Genomic DNA, 16,208 nt, shown 5'->3' on the forward strand with positions numbered 1-16,208 from the left:
TTCTCGTGTCGGGGGTGTTGTCTACGAAAATGAGAGGACGAAAAGCGAATGTACGGCGCTCTAACCGGATCCCAAACCAATGGTGCACATGGGCTCCAGTATCCTGAGGGAACAAATAGCTTATAAACCAGTCGTTGGTCACTGGCTACCATGGGACTGCATCTCCTTACGATGCTCCACTGTTCCACTACGGGTGTAACCCCCTAAGAAAACCACCTGCTTTGGTTTAGGCACCCGGGTAGTATCACAGCCCTCACACATATCGAATGAGATTTGTGTAGCGCATATGTATTTGGTGCCTCCTTGTACCAATATCTATGTGTTAAAATAAAATAAAAATAAATCTTACTATGGTATGCAGATTGGTTGAAAATTGTTACAATAAATCAGTGAACTCGTGGTCAGAAGGCAAAGATTATGATGTTGATTGTATCATAGAGTGATGTCTATGAGATATGTTCATCAGACAATTCGTATGTGTAACGATGCTGTTTTCCTATCACAGAGGTCGTCCCTTTAATTAATACTTCAACTCTCCCCATACATTTTCGTTTCTTGTAGTAGGACCTCTAAAATACAGAGCTAACAGATCAGTAGGTCCTCACATAAAAGACCGTCTGTGATTGGCTTTACGTAGTTATCTCTTATGGTCGACGGTCACTTTCTTCAGGTACGGTTTCACCATGTAGAGAATCAAGAAGTGAAAACCACCTGTACACATCTACAAGTATTCTAGAACATCTTGACTGATTATTTTCTCTACTGAGTCTCAATCAAATAATTCACCTTTGTTTTCAACCAGTTATTTTTCATTCTACCTCAACTATCTATCTACTTGTGTGTTCAGTTGTCTGACTTCCTCCGTGACTGAAACCCATCAGTTGATAACTTTCATTAATCTATCTGAAAACCAGATACTAATAACAACAAGGTTATCATTACCACTGCACTACTTAGAGTCTTCCTGAGATTTTATATTACAGAAAAAATATTGTTTATCACTTACTGGCAATTAACAGACCAGTGAAAACAAAAAATAACACTGGTTAGCTGTTTTATCCTAGCTATAGAATCCTCATCCATTATTCCACTAGGAATGATTAGTGGCCCTTCAGCAAGCCTAACACTTCAGTGCCCGTTGTTAACTGCATTTGTTATCGCTATGGAATGATGGAAGATAAGTGGTTAATTAATGTCGTGTGCTTTTTATCGGTCAATCATATTAACACAACGTGAAAAATTAGAATAAGTGTTATATTTAGGTTGTGTATATTTCATGCATACATGCGAAGAACAGAGAATATATATATTAGGATTTAGTCCAAGTGAGTGGGTCAATTCTTACATGAGGATGAAATTGTATGCACTACAGATAACCATTTAGGGAGTAGATAAGTCTTATAAGCGAAGCACATATAAAAATGCCTATGAATATAATTAACAAGGTCACAAAATAATTGGCAAGATTAAGAGCAAGAATGAATTCACATAAGCGTTATAACAGAGAAGCTGCTTCAGTCAAGCCCAGAATCCTAGAGTCTCACATCGAGAACTTAACTGCCATCATATGGTTTGGACTTACGATTTCAAACAATTTTTAATAATACTCAATCACCATCCATTGCCATTAGTAGATAACCGTTTTATTCCCGACGTGGTCGAACTAATAGTTTCTCACTAGGCCTCCGGGAATTACCTGTTAAAATTGGGCCCTAATTGGAATATGATTACATTTTAAAATTATACTCATGTTATTTGTTATAAGGAACTCTTGTAATATAAATTATACTATTATGTATAGATAATGTTATCTGCGGAGAACAGAACAATTCTTGGATTTGAAGATTTAATTGAACAAGAATGGATTCGTTATGGTTATCCATTTGTCCCCGATCCAGCTGATTGGCATGATGATTCAGTTAGTTGTGATTATGATGATGGTGCATGTTTCGCATTATTCATCGACTGTGTTCATCAATTATTAGTCCAATTTCCTACAGAATTTGCATTTACAGAGGTATGTGTTTTTTTTTCATCCTCACGGACATTACTTATCTTCACGTGATTGTTATTTAACAGAATGTAATTTGTTTCAGTGTATTTTCTAACTATTATGCTTACCGTAGATTTGATTGTTCTCCACAACTCAGAACTATTATCGAAAACATATATTTATACAGGTATTATCAAGGTGTGCAGTCAGAGAATGCACATATACCAATAAAGAATTACTTACTAACTGAAGACCTTCTAACTCCCAGGACAGAATTTAAATGATTTAAATTATTTCTTAGCGAGTTAGTTTTTTACGGGATGGGATCGCTACTCCTATACCCAACCCTCCTCCTTTATCCGGGCTTGGGAGCAGCAGTAGCCCCAGAGGGGCTCCAGGCGGAGTTACCAATAGAGAATGATCAAATACAATTCTTGATTACCAACAATGTAGAATATACAAGTCATTACAGTGAAACTTTATTCAAATTGTGTTTACGCATTTGAGTTCCTCCTGACTAGTCGCGACACAATTTTTGTTTTCTCAATAACTACACACAAATATGTACAATTCGAAATTTAGAAGAAGGAGAACAATTCGAATAAATCGTAAAGTTATCATCATTAACTAGTCGATTACTTATTGTATTGGGATGTTTCATGGTGTAGTTATAGTTTAGGAGAAAGATAGGGGCGGCCAGACCAAAACATGTCACAAATCCATAAAGTCACTGACACGTGGACTAATCCACGTTGGTAGGTGTAGACTACCTGGTTGGGATCCGCGAGACATTAGCAACCAATGGTTAGGTATCTTGAATGACATGGCTCAAAATCGTTTGCAATGGCGCACTCATCAGTATTTCTCATTTTCCAGCCTATATCTGGCTGACTTAGCATATCAATATCATTTGTGTAATTAGGCTGTAAGTATCTACTTATGAACTGGAGGATGAGCAAATTCAGTTTGTCGTTTATTCTTTTCATCTGTCACGTATCAGATGTGAAGTAATTTAGTCATTTAATCAATGAAAATTGTTTGATATTGTATGCTAGACTTGAAATGATTGATAACTTTCCTAAGTATAGTCATAGTAGGAATTGCTCTAATACGCAATGACTTGTTTACAGCTACTTTCAGGAAATTCTTATTTACTGCTTTCACATAGCTCAAGTGATCCTATCAAAAGGCGAAATTAAATAGATATGCAGCGCTTAAAGCGGATCGAGATTGACAAAAAAGCATTCACTTAAAGGGTTGAGAAACTCTAGTGCCAAATCTACCGTGATACATGTTAATACACAATATAAATCATGTTTAAGTTTCATATTGTATTTATATCTTTAAGGGATATTTTCTTAATAAGTTATGTAATTATTTCAATGCCAAATAAAAATGAACTTGGTAGCATAAATAGTCTTCAATTAACTGTTAATGTGACTTTTTCTAAACTTATCTCTGTTGTCTTTTTTTTAATTGAGATCGTGAATCGATCAATGTTAGACCACCATTCAAAACCCGGAAGCACTGGACGGCCATTTCGTTCTAATACGGGACTCCTCAGCGTTGCGCATCCCTGATCTGTCATACGGGATTCGGACCCAGGACTTTTGGTCAGGCGCGCGAACGCCTAACCTCTAGACTACTGAACCAGCACCCGACAGTGTTAATGTCTAACATCAACCAATCCACGAAATTGCGCGACCATCTTTCATTGTCTTCAGTGGGTAACTGCCTCATACTTAACACCCATTAGCCCTACTAGTCATGGTTTCTCACTGGAATTTGTTCAGAACTGTAAAAAGTTGGTAATAATTCTAAGAAGTCACTATGTGTAGAAGTTAAATTTGATACAATCGTAAGGACTGAAATTTAAATAATTCCATCGTTTCGTGCAACGATGTTGCCTGCACTTGTTTAGGGTTGTAATTGAAATCAAAATTAAACATGAATATATAACATTTAACATAAAAATCTACACTAAAAGCTTATATATTGTGTTATTATGCTACTTATGTTGACAGACATAAGTAGTATGTGACATCAGTCAGAAGTGGAATGTTTGTCAAACGAAGATTGAATTGAAGAGAACAGAAAGAGATTGGAGTAAAAACAGAATTGGGAGAATCATAGAGAATGTAAAGGACAACTGATGAAAGATGTACAAATTATGTATTTGATGTATGATTTTCACATTTTACTGATTATGCACTAAACAATAATGAATTGGTTTTCCTCATCTAAGTTCTCATTCATCACAATATGAATTCAGTGAAATACTGGTTTAAATTAAAGACGGAGGTTCTATCGTGTGAGCGAAATATACGCGTATGCAAGATTGTGATAAAATAAACTGATTTAGGATATACTACATACACACTGAAATGTTAGTGTCAAAATGATAATATTTGATAAATCAATAATTGATTCTTAATAAGGATGTATAGCTTGCTATATCATCCATTTCTTCACCGGGTCTCACTTTATTAGTTTCATTTATAGCTCAAATCAGGAACTGAATTAAGCTAGATAACCAGGGAGAATTAGGACAGCTGTCTCATCAAAGTATCAGCAGAATCTATCCGTAGCTCTATGGTAGATACCTATCTTAGCGCCTAGTTATCTTCCCAGTCCTTTTTATTTTTAATTTTAGTCAACTCGTGATATTGTTCAACTATTAACAACTCCCGTCTATGATACCTATCTCACTCCTGACATGGTTGCATTCTACTAGTCAAAGCTTTTCACCACAACTCCATATCTAATGGTCCTGGGTTCGATAATTAGTTGGATCGTGGATATCCACATACTTGAACGAAGTAATTACTTAGCGCTTCTTGGTTTTCAATAGTTGCTTAGCTAAAAGACACTTATGATCTAATCTTCAAATTTTAATTTTACTTATATGTTTTCGAATTTATACAGTCAGTCAGTAACAACGTTGAACTTCGTACGTACGTACATCAGTTCGAGTTGCCATACCACAATAGCACAGAGATGCAGTTGTCGACTCGAATTCCGTAGTGGTAGAGGTAGTAAAAGTATAAGCAGTAATCGGAAAGATTAGGGTTTGAAGATGTTATTCAAGGAGTATAATCCAGTGAAATAAATTTGGAAAGAAAATAAGGGACATGAAGAATTCATAAGATTAAAATTTAGGAGAATACAAAGAGTGGATGCACCTGCGCCATTGCAAACGATTTTGAGCCACGTCATTCAAGGTCACCAACCATCGGTTGCTATTGTCTCGCAGATCCCAACCAGGTAGTCTACACCTACCGACATGGCTCAGTCCACTTGTCAGTGACTTTATGGACTTGTGCCATGTTTTGGTCTGGCCGCCCCTAACTTTCTTCCAACCTACTCCTATACCACTGAACATCGCACGTTGAGACAGTCGGTCGTTGGGCATATGTAACACGTGTCCCAGCCAATCTCAACTGATGAGGCTTCACCACTTCATCTATTGATTTGCCATCCTTATCTAGTACCCGTTTCCTAAAAACTGAGTTACTTACTCTGTGGTCCATCCATACATTATGAAACTAATCCCATTTTTATAAACGTTTGTTTCTTTTTATATTTTTTATCATGTTTAGGATTATCTGGTCTTATTATTAGATAGTGCATTAAGTCGAGGCGGTGGAACTCCACCATTCACTATAGAATTCTCATGTTCATGTGAAGCAACAAGGAATGTTAAAACAAAATCAATGACACAAGAACAAATTATTGAAAAATCAAATTATTTTTATAATATAAGAGCATGGCGTTCATTTCATAATTGGAATGATATTTTAACTGATCATGGATATCAATTACTGTTTAATTGGTTATATTTTTGGCAATATAATTCAGATCCTGTAAATGTATGTTCATATTTATAAATCAATTAGATTATGTTTATTATAAATTTCATTTTAATTTAATTTATTTTTCTATCAATTATAAGTTATATGGTTATGTAGAACTGAAAGTCTCATATGAGACTGGAGATTCGCCATTGGAATTGTGCCCTCAAATGCCCTGGGACGGCTGAGAATGGGGAGAGTCCGCTCTCCCTCTTGAAATCCTCTCACATGGCCACGCGTATATAGCCTCTGCCAGGGAAGTCCTACTCACTGCCTTCTCGTGGCATCGCTGTTGTTTACGAAAATGAGAAGAGGAGAAGCGAATGTCCTGTGCTTTAACCGGATTTCAAACCAATGTTGCACATGGACTCCAGTATCCTGAAGGAACAAATGAAGTATGAACCGATTGTTGATGACCGGCTTCCATGGGACTGCATCTCCTTACGATGCTCCACTGCCTTGTGGATCAGACCTTTAGGTCAAAGGCTCGGGGAGTGACCCCCTAAGAAAACCACCTACTCCGGTTTGGGCCTCCGGGCAGTATCATAGCCCTCACACATATAGAATGAGATTTGTGTGGCACATATGTATTTGGTGCCTCCTTGTACCAATATCTATGTGTTAAAATAAATAAATAAACATTGGTATTGTGGATGGTTCAGCATTGATTTGGCAAGTTTTGCTGGACTGTTCATCATACACAAAATTGATTTGCTGGTTAACTGATTTCGCTCAGACTGGTGGTTGTTTATTTTCAGTGTTCTCAAAGGCCATTGTCACTGAGATATTGTAAGGCATGTCGCCATTGCTAACATTAATGGGTTGACTGTCGTGTAAGCGGAATAGGTCAACTTTGACCTGTTCGTGCTGTGCACAATTGATTCAAGCGTTCATTGATCGGAATAATTATTATACATATGACGTGAATGTGTATATAAATGGTGAGAATGGTCCACCGAGGTGCTTGGTACCTGTGTGGTTGCGCCACAGGATTGAGCTGTACTATTCAGATTGTAGCGTTAAAGCCTATACGGTGTCTGGTTCTCTTGTGAAGCGGGATTGAGCTGTACTGCTCGGGTTATAAACTTTAAGCCTGGGCAGTGTCTGGCTTTCCTGTTAAACGGAATTGAACTGTACTGTTTGGGTCGTCACGTGAAAGTCTGGATGGTGTTTGGTTCTCCTGAAAACCAATGTAAAATTACCCTGGCCCACAAGGGTATATTATATAACCGTTGTATGAATCTATCAACTTTGTATTACTTATCAAGTGTGTGAAGTATTCAGTTTCTTTATCAATCTTGTATGTTCTGTATACATGAAATTACTTTGGTGAGGTATTTTCAGTGAATTAAGCAAAATTTTTATTAAAGTAGAATTTGAATGGCTAATGTAAAACAGGCATTTATCTTCATGTCTCAGATTCACCATTAGTTGATCACCATAGTTTACCAGTATCAATAAAGGTTATCGGTTCAAATGAATACAAACTACAATCAGTTCGAAAATTGTGATAAGTCTTGTTAATTGAACGCTAGATTTGGTTCCTAAGCTCTTCTAGTAACCTCCCCCCAGACTAGATCTGCACACCGATTTAAACACGAGAGAAAAGGTGCAAAAATGTAAGAAACACTTTACTCTAAAGGTTCGCTTATGTACAGAAAATCTAGGGTTTTCATAGTATTTTAGATGCCCTTGGGTTCCCCGAAAACTCTGGGATGCTACTAAACATAGTAGCAGCATAAGTAATCATCCAATCAGAAGCTCGACATGTGACTTTTCAATTTCTAGATGTTTCTGTCAAAACATCTAGTGAGCGCTGATTGGATAAGATGCATCTTGATGTTTTCTGAGCCTTTTTGGGGAGTTTTCTGGATCTCCTCAACAAATTGAACGTTACAGAGAAAAGAAAAACGACTAAAATCCATACCCGATCATTACCTTTATCTTTGTAAATTAAATAATCATCCAAACAATTCTAATCTTTATAAGTAAAGATGGATAGTGGCTAGCAGTGGAATCCAGGACGTATGTTTCGTCCTATGTGGCAGTACTCGTCAGCTGGATGTACCTGCATTTCAGAGTTGATGTTCACTTCGCGACTTTCAACATGTTGCGACTTGTCTCATAATAGACAGGCAGATAAATAGTACGTAACACTATCAATTTTTAAATGTGTTTATCTTGTATGATACATTCTATGAACTAGTTTAATTGCTTATACATTAATTATCGATTGAGAAAGTAACAGTAGGAATGCTGAAACAAATATCTCTTCTCATATCAAATTAATAGTTCAATTGTTAGAGTACTTTTAATACTTATCATGTTATCACTCTGTCGACTTGATCACAAACTATGTCATTTATTAGTATTGTTCTGAATGAAGACTTGGTAGGGAAAACCAATTTTATTGTTATTTTATACAAAATTATACAGTGCCTTTGTAAAATATGAAAATCATATATTAAATACATCATCTGCACATCTTCCTTGAATTGTCCTTTACATATTTCATTATTTTTCCAATCCTGTTTTTATTCCGACTGCTCTCTCGGCGAGATTATAATTTATAGACGAACTAATCAGATATAAGATAACAGGTCTCGGATTTCGACGCGAAATTCACTTATCCGTTTTGGATAAATAGAGTCTTAGCATTATAGCTAATGTCAGTTCGTGATGAAAACCCTAAATATAATTCCTAACCTTGACCATAAACTGTAAATCACAATTCCAATTCTTCACACAGGTTTATAACCCTCATTTGGTTGTAGTTGTTAGGTGGACACTCTCAAGGTCACTTTAGTGTCGCTCAACGTCATCCATAAAGTATAGTCTCACCCCTCTCTCTTTTCGTTCGTCTTCTCTTTATTTCAATGTTCTGCTAGTGTGCATTCTATTTTCAATTCCTGTTATACATACTACTTATTTCTGTCTGCATTGACTCGCTTTGATTGTTTTGGTAACATTTTTATTTATAATTATACCTAACAGATTATTCACATGGAATTTTTTCCAGCCGTTGTTGATATTTAGGACTGCAATCTTATCATTCATTTTTGACATATGCACTCCTTGACGAAGATGATTTGGTAGTTTATTTATTTAAACACATTTGTACAAGTAGGCACCCAAATAGATAAGCGCCACATAACTCATTCTGTTTGTGTAAGGGCTGGGATACTGCTCGGATTCCCAAACCAGAGGAGGTAGTTTTGTTAGGGAGCCACACCCGGGGCGTTTGACCTAAAGTTTTGATCCACAAAGCAGTGGAGAGACGTCAGAAAATGCAGTCCCATGGTAACCGGTGACCAACAGTAGGGTTCATACGTCATTTGTTCCTTCTGAATCGTGGAGCCTATATGCACCATTGGTTTGTAATCAGGGTTTTCCAACTCCCCTAGGTGAATCTGGAAGATCCATCAACCTGGTCAATGTGCCAGACATTCGCTTTTCGTCTTCCGAATTTCGTGAACAACACCCACGCCACCAGAATTCAGTGAGTAGGACTTCCCTGGTCGAGGTTGTATGCACGTAGCCATGTGAGAGCATTTCGAGAGGAAGAGCGGACTTTCCCTACTCTCTGTCATACCATGACAGTTGGTAGTGGTTTGGATTTATAAGTTTTAGTGTATATTTTGGTTTATGGATAACAGTAAAATTCGCACCTATGATTCATGCTCAGTCAGTCAGTAACAACGTAGAATTTCGTACGTACGTACATCAGTTCGAGTTGCCATACCACATTAGCACAGAGATGCAGTTGTCGATTCAAATCCCGTAGTGGTAGAGGTAATAAGAGTATAAGCAGTAATCGGGAAAATTAGCGTTTGGAGATGTTATTCAAAGTGTATAATACAGTGAAATAAATTTGGGAAGAGAAAAAAAGAGACAAGGAGGAATAAGGAGATCAAAATTTGGGAGAACACAAAGAGTGGATGCACCTGCGCCATTGCAAACGATTTTGAGCCATGTCATTCAGGGTCTCTAACCATCGGTTGCTATCATTTCGCGGTCCCCAACCAGGTAGTCTACCTACCGACATGACTGAGTCCACTTGTCAGTGACTTTATGGACTTGTGCCATGTTTTGTTCTGGCCGCCCATAGCTTTCTTCCAACCTACTCCTATACCACTGAACATGCTACTCAAAACTCATAATCATTTCGAGACTAAGACTCAAATTTTATTTGGAATTATTCTCAACCTCAATTTTCAAAGTATACTAATATGTGTATACCACGAACTAATTGTTTCTCGTTGTATCATATTCTCTATAATTAATCCTTTTTATTACTATCATTAATGCCAGTACTAATTTGACATGTATCTCACTATACTGTCATAGTGTGATGGCAACATTAAACCGATACATCTAGTGTTAGGCTATTCACACTGAAAACAGTGATGTAATTAAGTTGTAATAGTATTTATTTGTATACAAGTTTAATTTGATTTGATTATATAATATTGTTGTTTTTATTTTAGAATAGATCAGATTATACTAAACTTATACAAACTGTAAACAAATCTACACAAATACTTATACCAATTTTATCACCATTATATTATCCACATTTTTGGATTCATGCATGGTATCGTTGGAATCGTTCAATTCGTTTAACTAATGGTGGGGGTTATGCATTCAATGCTGCTTATTATAGAAATTTATTAGGATCAACTACTACTACTACTAATAATAATAATAATAAACAGAATTCATTTATGATACCACGTACAAATACTACACCTTATACTGGTTGGTTAACAGATGAATCAATTGGAAATGCATTAAATCAAATTGGTTATTCAATATCATTTGATTATTTTTATAAAAATTTATATGAAATAGCAAATTTATGGGATAATAATGAAGATTTTAACACATCTTAATAGATATGTTATACATACTTTCTTTTTTATTTTTCCCTTCTTTATTTAAATCACATCTATCATTTATGTATGAATAATCTCATTCCTTTTATTATCAGTGTGTTTTTATTTTGTTTTGTTTTTTTCTTTCTTTATTTATTTATTCTCAAATGATCAATAGAAAAACTGTTTACTTTTGTTTTCTTTTTTTGTTTAAAAGAAGAAGAAGAAGAAAAAAATAACCGCCAAATAATCTCATAAGTTTTGTTTTTGTTTTTTTAAAAAATTATTTTATTTGTGTACGTACTCAAGTAAATGGAAGGAATCCAATATTGATCTGAATTGAAATACAATAATCCCTTTTTTTTCTCTCTCTCTCTCTCTCCTTAAATCTTTCTAATTATTTCAGTTTTTTTGTACCTTTTATAAATTAAAAAAAATTTTTTTTATTTTTTATTACTTAATTTACTAGTAATTTATTTGTTTATTTACTTGTTTTGTAAATCTAATTTAAATAATTGTAATAAGATCATTATGAATATTCTAATGAAATTTGTTTACAGATAAACATGATTTGTAATAATTCTTAGAACATTTATTTACATAATAACAGGCTTAAAGCTTAATGGGAAGATACAAACCGAACAATACCAAGTGAATTGAAATTCAACCCATTGTACATGCAAGTGGCTATCAGGACTCCAGTAGCTGAGTGGATAAGGCGATGGTGTTTGAAGCGAATGGTACTAGGTTCGAGTCGGAGAGTGAACATCAACTCTCTGAGATGCAGGTACATCCAACTGACGAGTGCCAAATAGGATGAAACGCGCATCAAACTGGATTCCACTGCTAGCCACTATCCATCATTGCTTACAAATAGCTTGTGAATTAAGGTAATATGGAGGCATATGCACATATGCTAATAACAGACTGATCAATTGCAGTCTTAAACCTCAATGGGAAGATACAAGCCATACAATACCAAATGAATAATAATAGTGAGTCGTTAAAATTCCCAACTGAAATAGATTTCAGTTAAGGGCTTGAGTTTAATAATATTTGCACTTCAGAATATTACTATATAATTTTGGAATGAGTTTAGAAAACTCAGTCGGCTTTCGCCAACTTGTCAAGTAGACGATGTATCCATCTGTCAATAAAAAGATGAGTTTACTACATATCAGTTCCCTCTGATCAACTTTATGGATGTGAAACATGTGTGTTAGAGATAGAGGATATCCATAGGTCACTAGTATTTGATTATATGTGTCTATGAAGCATTTCTCGTGTGTTCAGGGATCGCTAAGTGAGGAATTCTGAATTCAGGCACATGATACTGGGTATCGAAGCAAACCGACTGCTGAGTCTCTATCATCTGAAGTGGTTGGCATGTGCCCAATCACCAAGTACCTGCACGGTCTATGCTATCGCATGTAGGTTGAGACAGAGTCAGGAGGAGCCAAACCAAAATGTGGTTGGCTGTTGTTATGAGCTATTTCGTTGGATATAGGCTACTTGGTTTCGGTCCACACGTCTGCTGTAACCCGTTGTTAGATACTTTGATTGACACAGACTACGATCGTTTACACTAGAAGAGGAGCATCCTCTATGTCTTCAGTCCTGTAATCTCTTTATGCCTTTTTCTTTGCCTAGTGTTTCCTACTTCTACTGCTGTGATTTGTTTTGAAAGTCTTACCTCATTGTACTAAAGTGGTATGGCAACTTGGACTGATGCATATAGCGCCAGATCCTGTGTTGCATGCAACTTGTTCTCCAATTCTAAGTCACATATTTGGCTGCCAATAATTGTTGCAAGATGACATCAGTATTAATTGGCATCCTAAGGAAATTACACGCAATTTACTTTGACAGGCTAAAACTTATGCATTGATAGGTGCCATGTCCAACTCAGTTCTCGATAATTAGGAACTGCAACCCACAACGAAACCTCCCGCTCATTATCAGGAACTTCTCAGCGAGCAGAAACCATCCCTAACGACGCTACCTTATGTAGTGTTAATAAGTCTAACAAAGTAATGGTTCACTGCAATCTTGACAGTCACCCATCGCCCAAACTCTTAAGGCAACTAAATATGCCCCGCTTCCCAGCTGGGAGAATAAGCGCTGTAGGAATCTCAGGGACAATTCCAACCCCCCTCATATTATAGGATTCACCTGACAGATACGCTTCATATTCACCCAATAGACACACGAAATAGAAACCCCTGCACGGACCCAACAAAATAAATCCGCTCGAGATGGTTATAGAGATTGTAAGACGAATAAGCGGTATTACTCTGAACTTATAATGAGAACTCGTCACCCATGATCCTTTATAGAAAAGACAATAGCACCACATGCGAAAATGAAGGACCAATGACTAAAATGTGACAAGTATAGAATAATTAAGGCAAACGCTCACACCTTGTCACCTCTAAATATTTGGGGGTAATGAGTGTGACCTACTTACTAAGTGTGGGTGATCCATACCAGTCCTGAAGTAAACTGTATGTGATGGCCCGTATTATAGAGCCGTCCGAACTAGTTTCTGGACGACAGTGTAACTGCCGAATGATAGTCAGGTCGGATTAACGCAACTCACATCCACTTCAACATGTAAAGTAGTGACGAATCCTTCAGCGTTGGCATGGTCACTATCTACGCACTGCATGACGTTGCAGGTATGTCCTCTCAGCCAGGAGAAACCAGTACGTCACACCACGCATCACTAGCAATCAACGCGTGGACGGACCACGTGGAACCAAACAGCCAAATGCGCTGCCGGCAGCAGACGCCGTCGCCGATACCTAAGCATCATCACATTTACGTACATGTCGACTAGTGATTATAACCCAACTGGGAACTGACGAGTCACTACACACCACATAGCGGAGACAAGCGGTTTGTCGGAGTATCTAACGGGACAATCCAGTAGTTTATGATGACCTCAGCCTGCTTTATTGCTTGGAGCCTGAACCTTTGATGAACCCACTAAGGCGTAAGATTGTTTACTTGCCTCAAAAAAAAGACTGTCTTCCTGCAAGTAGACTAAGCATCTAACTTGTGAATTTTACGACAAATTAACATACGATATCCAAGAAACTAAAAGACGTAATGAGTATTAATTATATTTTGGATAAAAAACTGTATGATGCGACTTGGACGTTTTTGGACTTGAAGTGAAATGCATTGTAAACCTGCGAACCTCATTTACATTAACGACTGCGACTTCGGGAGAAACTCCTATGGTTTGACACAGATCTGAAAGAAAAGAACGTAAAAATGATGGCTAGGACAAAAAAACCAGTGGTAACCGTTACATATTGATAATCTATGAAACTAGGCACTTACACGTTTAGGCATGAAGGAAAACAAGCTGTAGGTCTCTACGGACGTTAACTTTAGAGGCTGTCTGTAGTCACGACGACGATGTCGACGGCTCACAGATGCCGAGATGTAAGGCAGTTTATGCCCGCCGCAATGAAGTCAAAGATGCCAATTTTTGAATGAAGTGCCTATGTAGACCAGTCTTTTCATAGTACATTCCGTGTGCTAGTGACGAGTCACCGCTACGGAATTTAGAGCACCAGCATTTGACTGAGCTGTTACACTGCGAGATAGGATGTCGATATAGTCTAAGGATGTCGTACTTGGATGATAAAACTGATACAGTTGATAACGTATCATGGTAGCCGAGACGATACCAGACGACATGCGAGTAAGATGAATTACCTCGACCTTCTTCGGCCTTCAGGCCTGCTGCGTCCATTTGGACCACCCGGCCCACCACTCCGACGACGACAATCGTAGGCATAATGTCCGCGTTCTCCACACTCGTAACACCGATCTGTTGGGTCAAATGGTTTCATACGGCGAGAACCAACTCCATTGTCACGTCCTCCACCATTACGCGCACCACCACCTCCACGTACCCACGGCTTCTGTCGCGACTTCCCAGTGCTCAGTTCAACACGGGCGCGGACACCACACATGACTCTAAACATATTAAGTGTAACGACAAATGTCTACTTACGTTCCGTCGAGTTCACGCACCGCATCGCTGGCATCTGCAGCATCTTCGAATTCAACAAAAGCAAAACCAGGTGGGTTTCTGGCAACCCATACGTTACGCAACCTTCCGTACTCCCGGAATATGCGTTCTAGTTCTCGTTCAGATGCCTCTCTAGGGAGGTCACCAATGTATACTTTCGTGCCAACATCTCGGTATCTCGCAGCCATTTCTTAGGGTTAATTTCGCAAACGACCACGACTTCAAACAAAGTGCTCAATTCTCAATTATGGAAGCTATAGTATATCATATTAAACAAATAAGACAAGAGTCACATTTTACTATCTAACTTCATCGCTATAACAAATATTTTGGAACTATATATGAATACGAATGGACAGGACATACTCAGACACATGATCGGACTATAATTGGTTCTTCAATGTGTCGCTGATACATAACTTACAATGACTTTCTTCCATGTTTTATCTTGTCCGTTTCTTGATTTCTTACTAGAAATCTACCTTCCTCAGTGATTGGTCATACATCTAGGAACAACACGAGGTTCTCTTTTTCAGATTATTTTACCATTTGCTGGAAAATATTAGTATCACATTATGAATTTGTAAAAAATTCTCTTCTGAGCAAATATCATTGACAAAATAGTAACCCAAAGTATTTCTGTAGGTTGATCACGGTATAAATAGCTATTTGCCGCTTCTAATTAAGATTATTAGCTTATAACTGGAGAGATGCATCTGGAGAACAAATACTGTGGTGAGATCAGATATCAAGGTTAAAATAGCATACGTTCAAAGTCTATATTTTCATCTCAAGTCAAACATCATAGGACTTACGTAAATGTACTTGTCCTTTGATGTTGACTACACTGAAGTAGGCACTGCAGGATTCAAAAGGGATAGAGAATAATAAACGAGGAGTAAGGATGTCCCACTGCCAGTATTTATACAGATACCTCAGTGAAAAAACTTCTACACTCAGATAGTTTTAATTTTCAAGATGTTAGTACTACACATACTATACATTTAACTTACGAGTATTCGATGCTAACACACAGCAGAGACAGCATTTCTAAATAATTTACAGTGCTACACCTTGAACACTAAATCATGATAGTCAGGAGTTCAGACATCATCTCTAGGCTTTCTGTTTACAACGGCTAGCCAGTGTAAAAAGATGTTAGATTGCTTGAGTGAAATGATGAAACACTTATTTTAGGGTTAAAGTAAGGAGTTGATGAAGCTTTATAAACAAACACATGATAGGCATAAAATACTAATGTAAAGTCATGACGCCAACAGTTACTTTGTTTACGCTCAAATTAAGCACTAAACAATCTAACGAAGTGTAGAGGCTTACCAGATAAAAAGCAAAAATCTGTCAGTACACTATAAATTATGAACTGACGTCTTCCGTTGATACACGATCTCTGCGACTTAGTTAAGTATATCACTCCTGAAGTC

The 16,208-nt window shown here is 37.2% G+C and overlaps 2 protein-coding genes across 4 annotated transcripts in view; one reads left to right on the forward strand and one right to left on the reverse strand.

Moving 5' to 3' along the window:
• MTMR10 (Myotubularin- protein 10) overlaps positions 1-11,300 on the forward strand; it is a 32,647-nt gene extending 21,347 nt beyond the window's left edge. Inside the window, exons 6-8 of the mRNA XM_035732874.2 lie at positions 1,802-2,017; positions 5,593-5,862; positions 10,332-11,300. Of these exons, the coding sequence (XP_035590013.2) occupies positions 1,802-2,017; positions 5,593-5,862; positions 10,332-10,736 (891 nt within the window). The 3' untranslated portion in view covers positions 10,737-11,300. The remainder of the gene's footprint in view (positions 1-1,801; positions 2,018-5,592; positions 5,863-10,331) is intronic.
• A 24-nt stretch (positions 11,301-11,324) lies between these two features.
• Positions 11,325-15,146, reverse strand: SRSF7_1 (serine arginine-rich splicing factor). 3 transcript variants are annotated; one of them, XM_051212821.1, is made up of 4 exons: positions 15,060-15,146; positions 14,749-15,020; positions 14,448-14,711; positions 11,325-13,976 (listed from the first exon to the last, which is right to left on the reverse strand). In XM_051212821.1, the coding sequence occupies exons 2-4, from the start codon at positions 14,952-14,954 to the stop codon at positions 13,931-13,933; spliced, it is 516 nt and encodes a 171-aa protein (XP_051068740.1). In that variant the 5' UTR covers positions 14,955-15,020; positions 15,060-15,146; the 3' UTR covers positions 11,325-13,930. The 3 variants fall into 3 exon arrangements, with proteins under 3 accessions (XP_051068740.1, XP_051068742.1, XP_051068741.1); XM_051212823.1 differs by lacking the exon at positions 15,060-15,146 and having other exon boundaries at positions 13,828-13,976; positions 14,448-14,562; positions 14,600-14,711; XM_051212822.1 differs by lacking the exon at positions 15,060-15,146 and adding an exon at positions 14,067-14,325 and having other exon boundaries at positions 13,828-13,976; positions 14,366-14,711.
• Positions 15,147-16,208: the final 1,062 nt, after the last annotated feature.

This window comes from Schistosoma haematobium, chromosome 3, assembly GCF_000699445.3.
Source record: "Schistosoma haematobium chromosome 3, whole genome shotgun sequence".
NCBI lineage: Eukaryota > Metazoa > Platyhelminthes > Trematoda > Strigeidida > Schistosomatidae > Schistosoma > Schistosoma haematobium.

Excerpts from the sequence above, each read along its gene's own strand:
- SRSF7_1 (XM_051212823.1), bottom strand. The coding sequence starts at position 14,954 with ATGGCTGCGAGATACCGAGATGTTGGCACGAAAGTATACATTGGTGAC. Across the intron at positions 14,712-14,748 it reads GTGCGTGAACTCGACGGAAC|AGTCATGTGTGGTGTCCGCG; the intron begins GTAAGTAGACAT and ends TAATATGTTTAG. Across the intron at positions 13,977-14,447 it reads GAAGGCCGAAGAAGGTCGAG|ATCTGTGTCAAACCATAGGA; the intron begins GTAATTCATCTT and ends CTTTTCTTTCAG.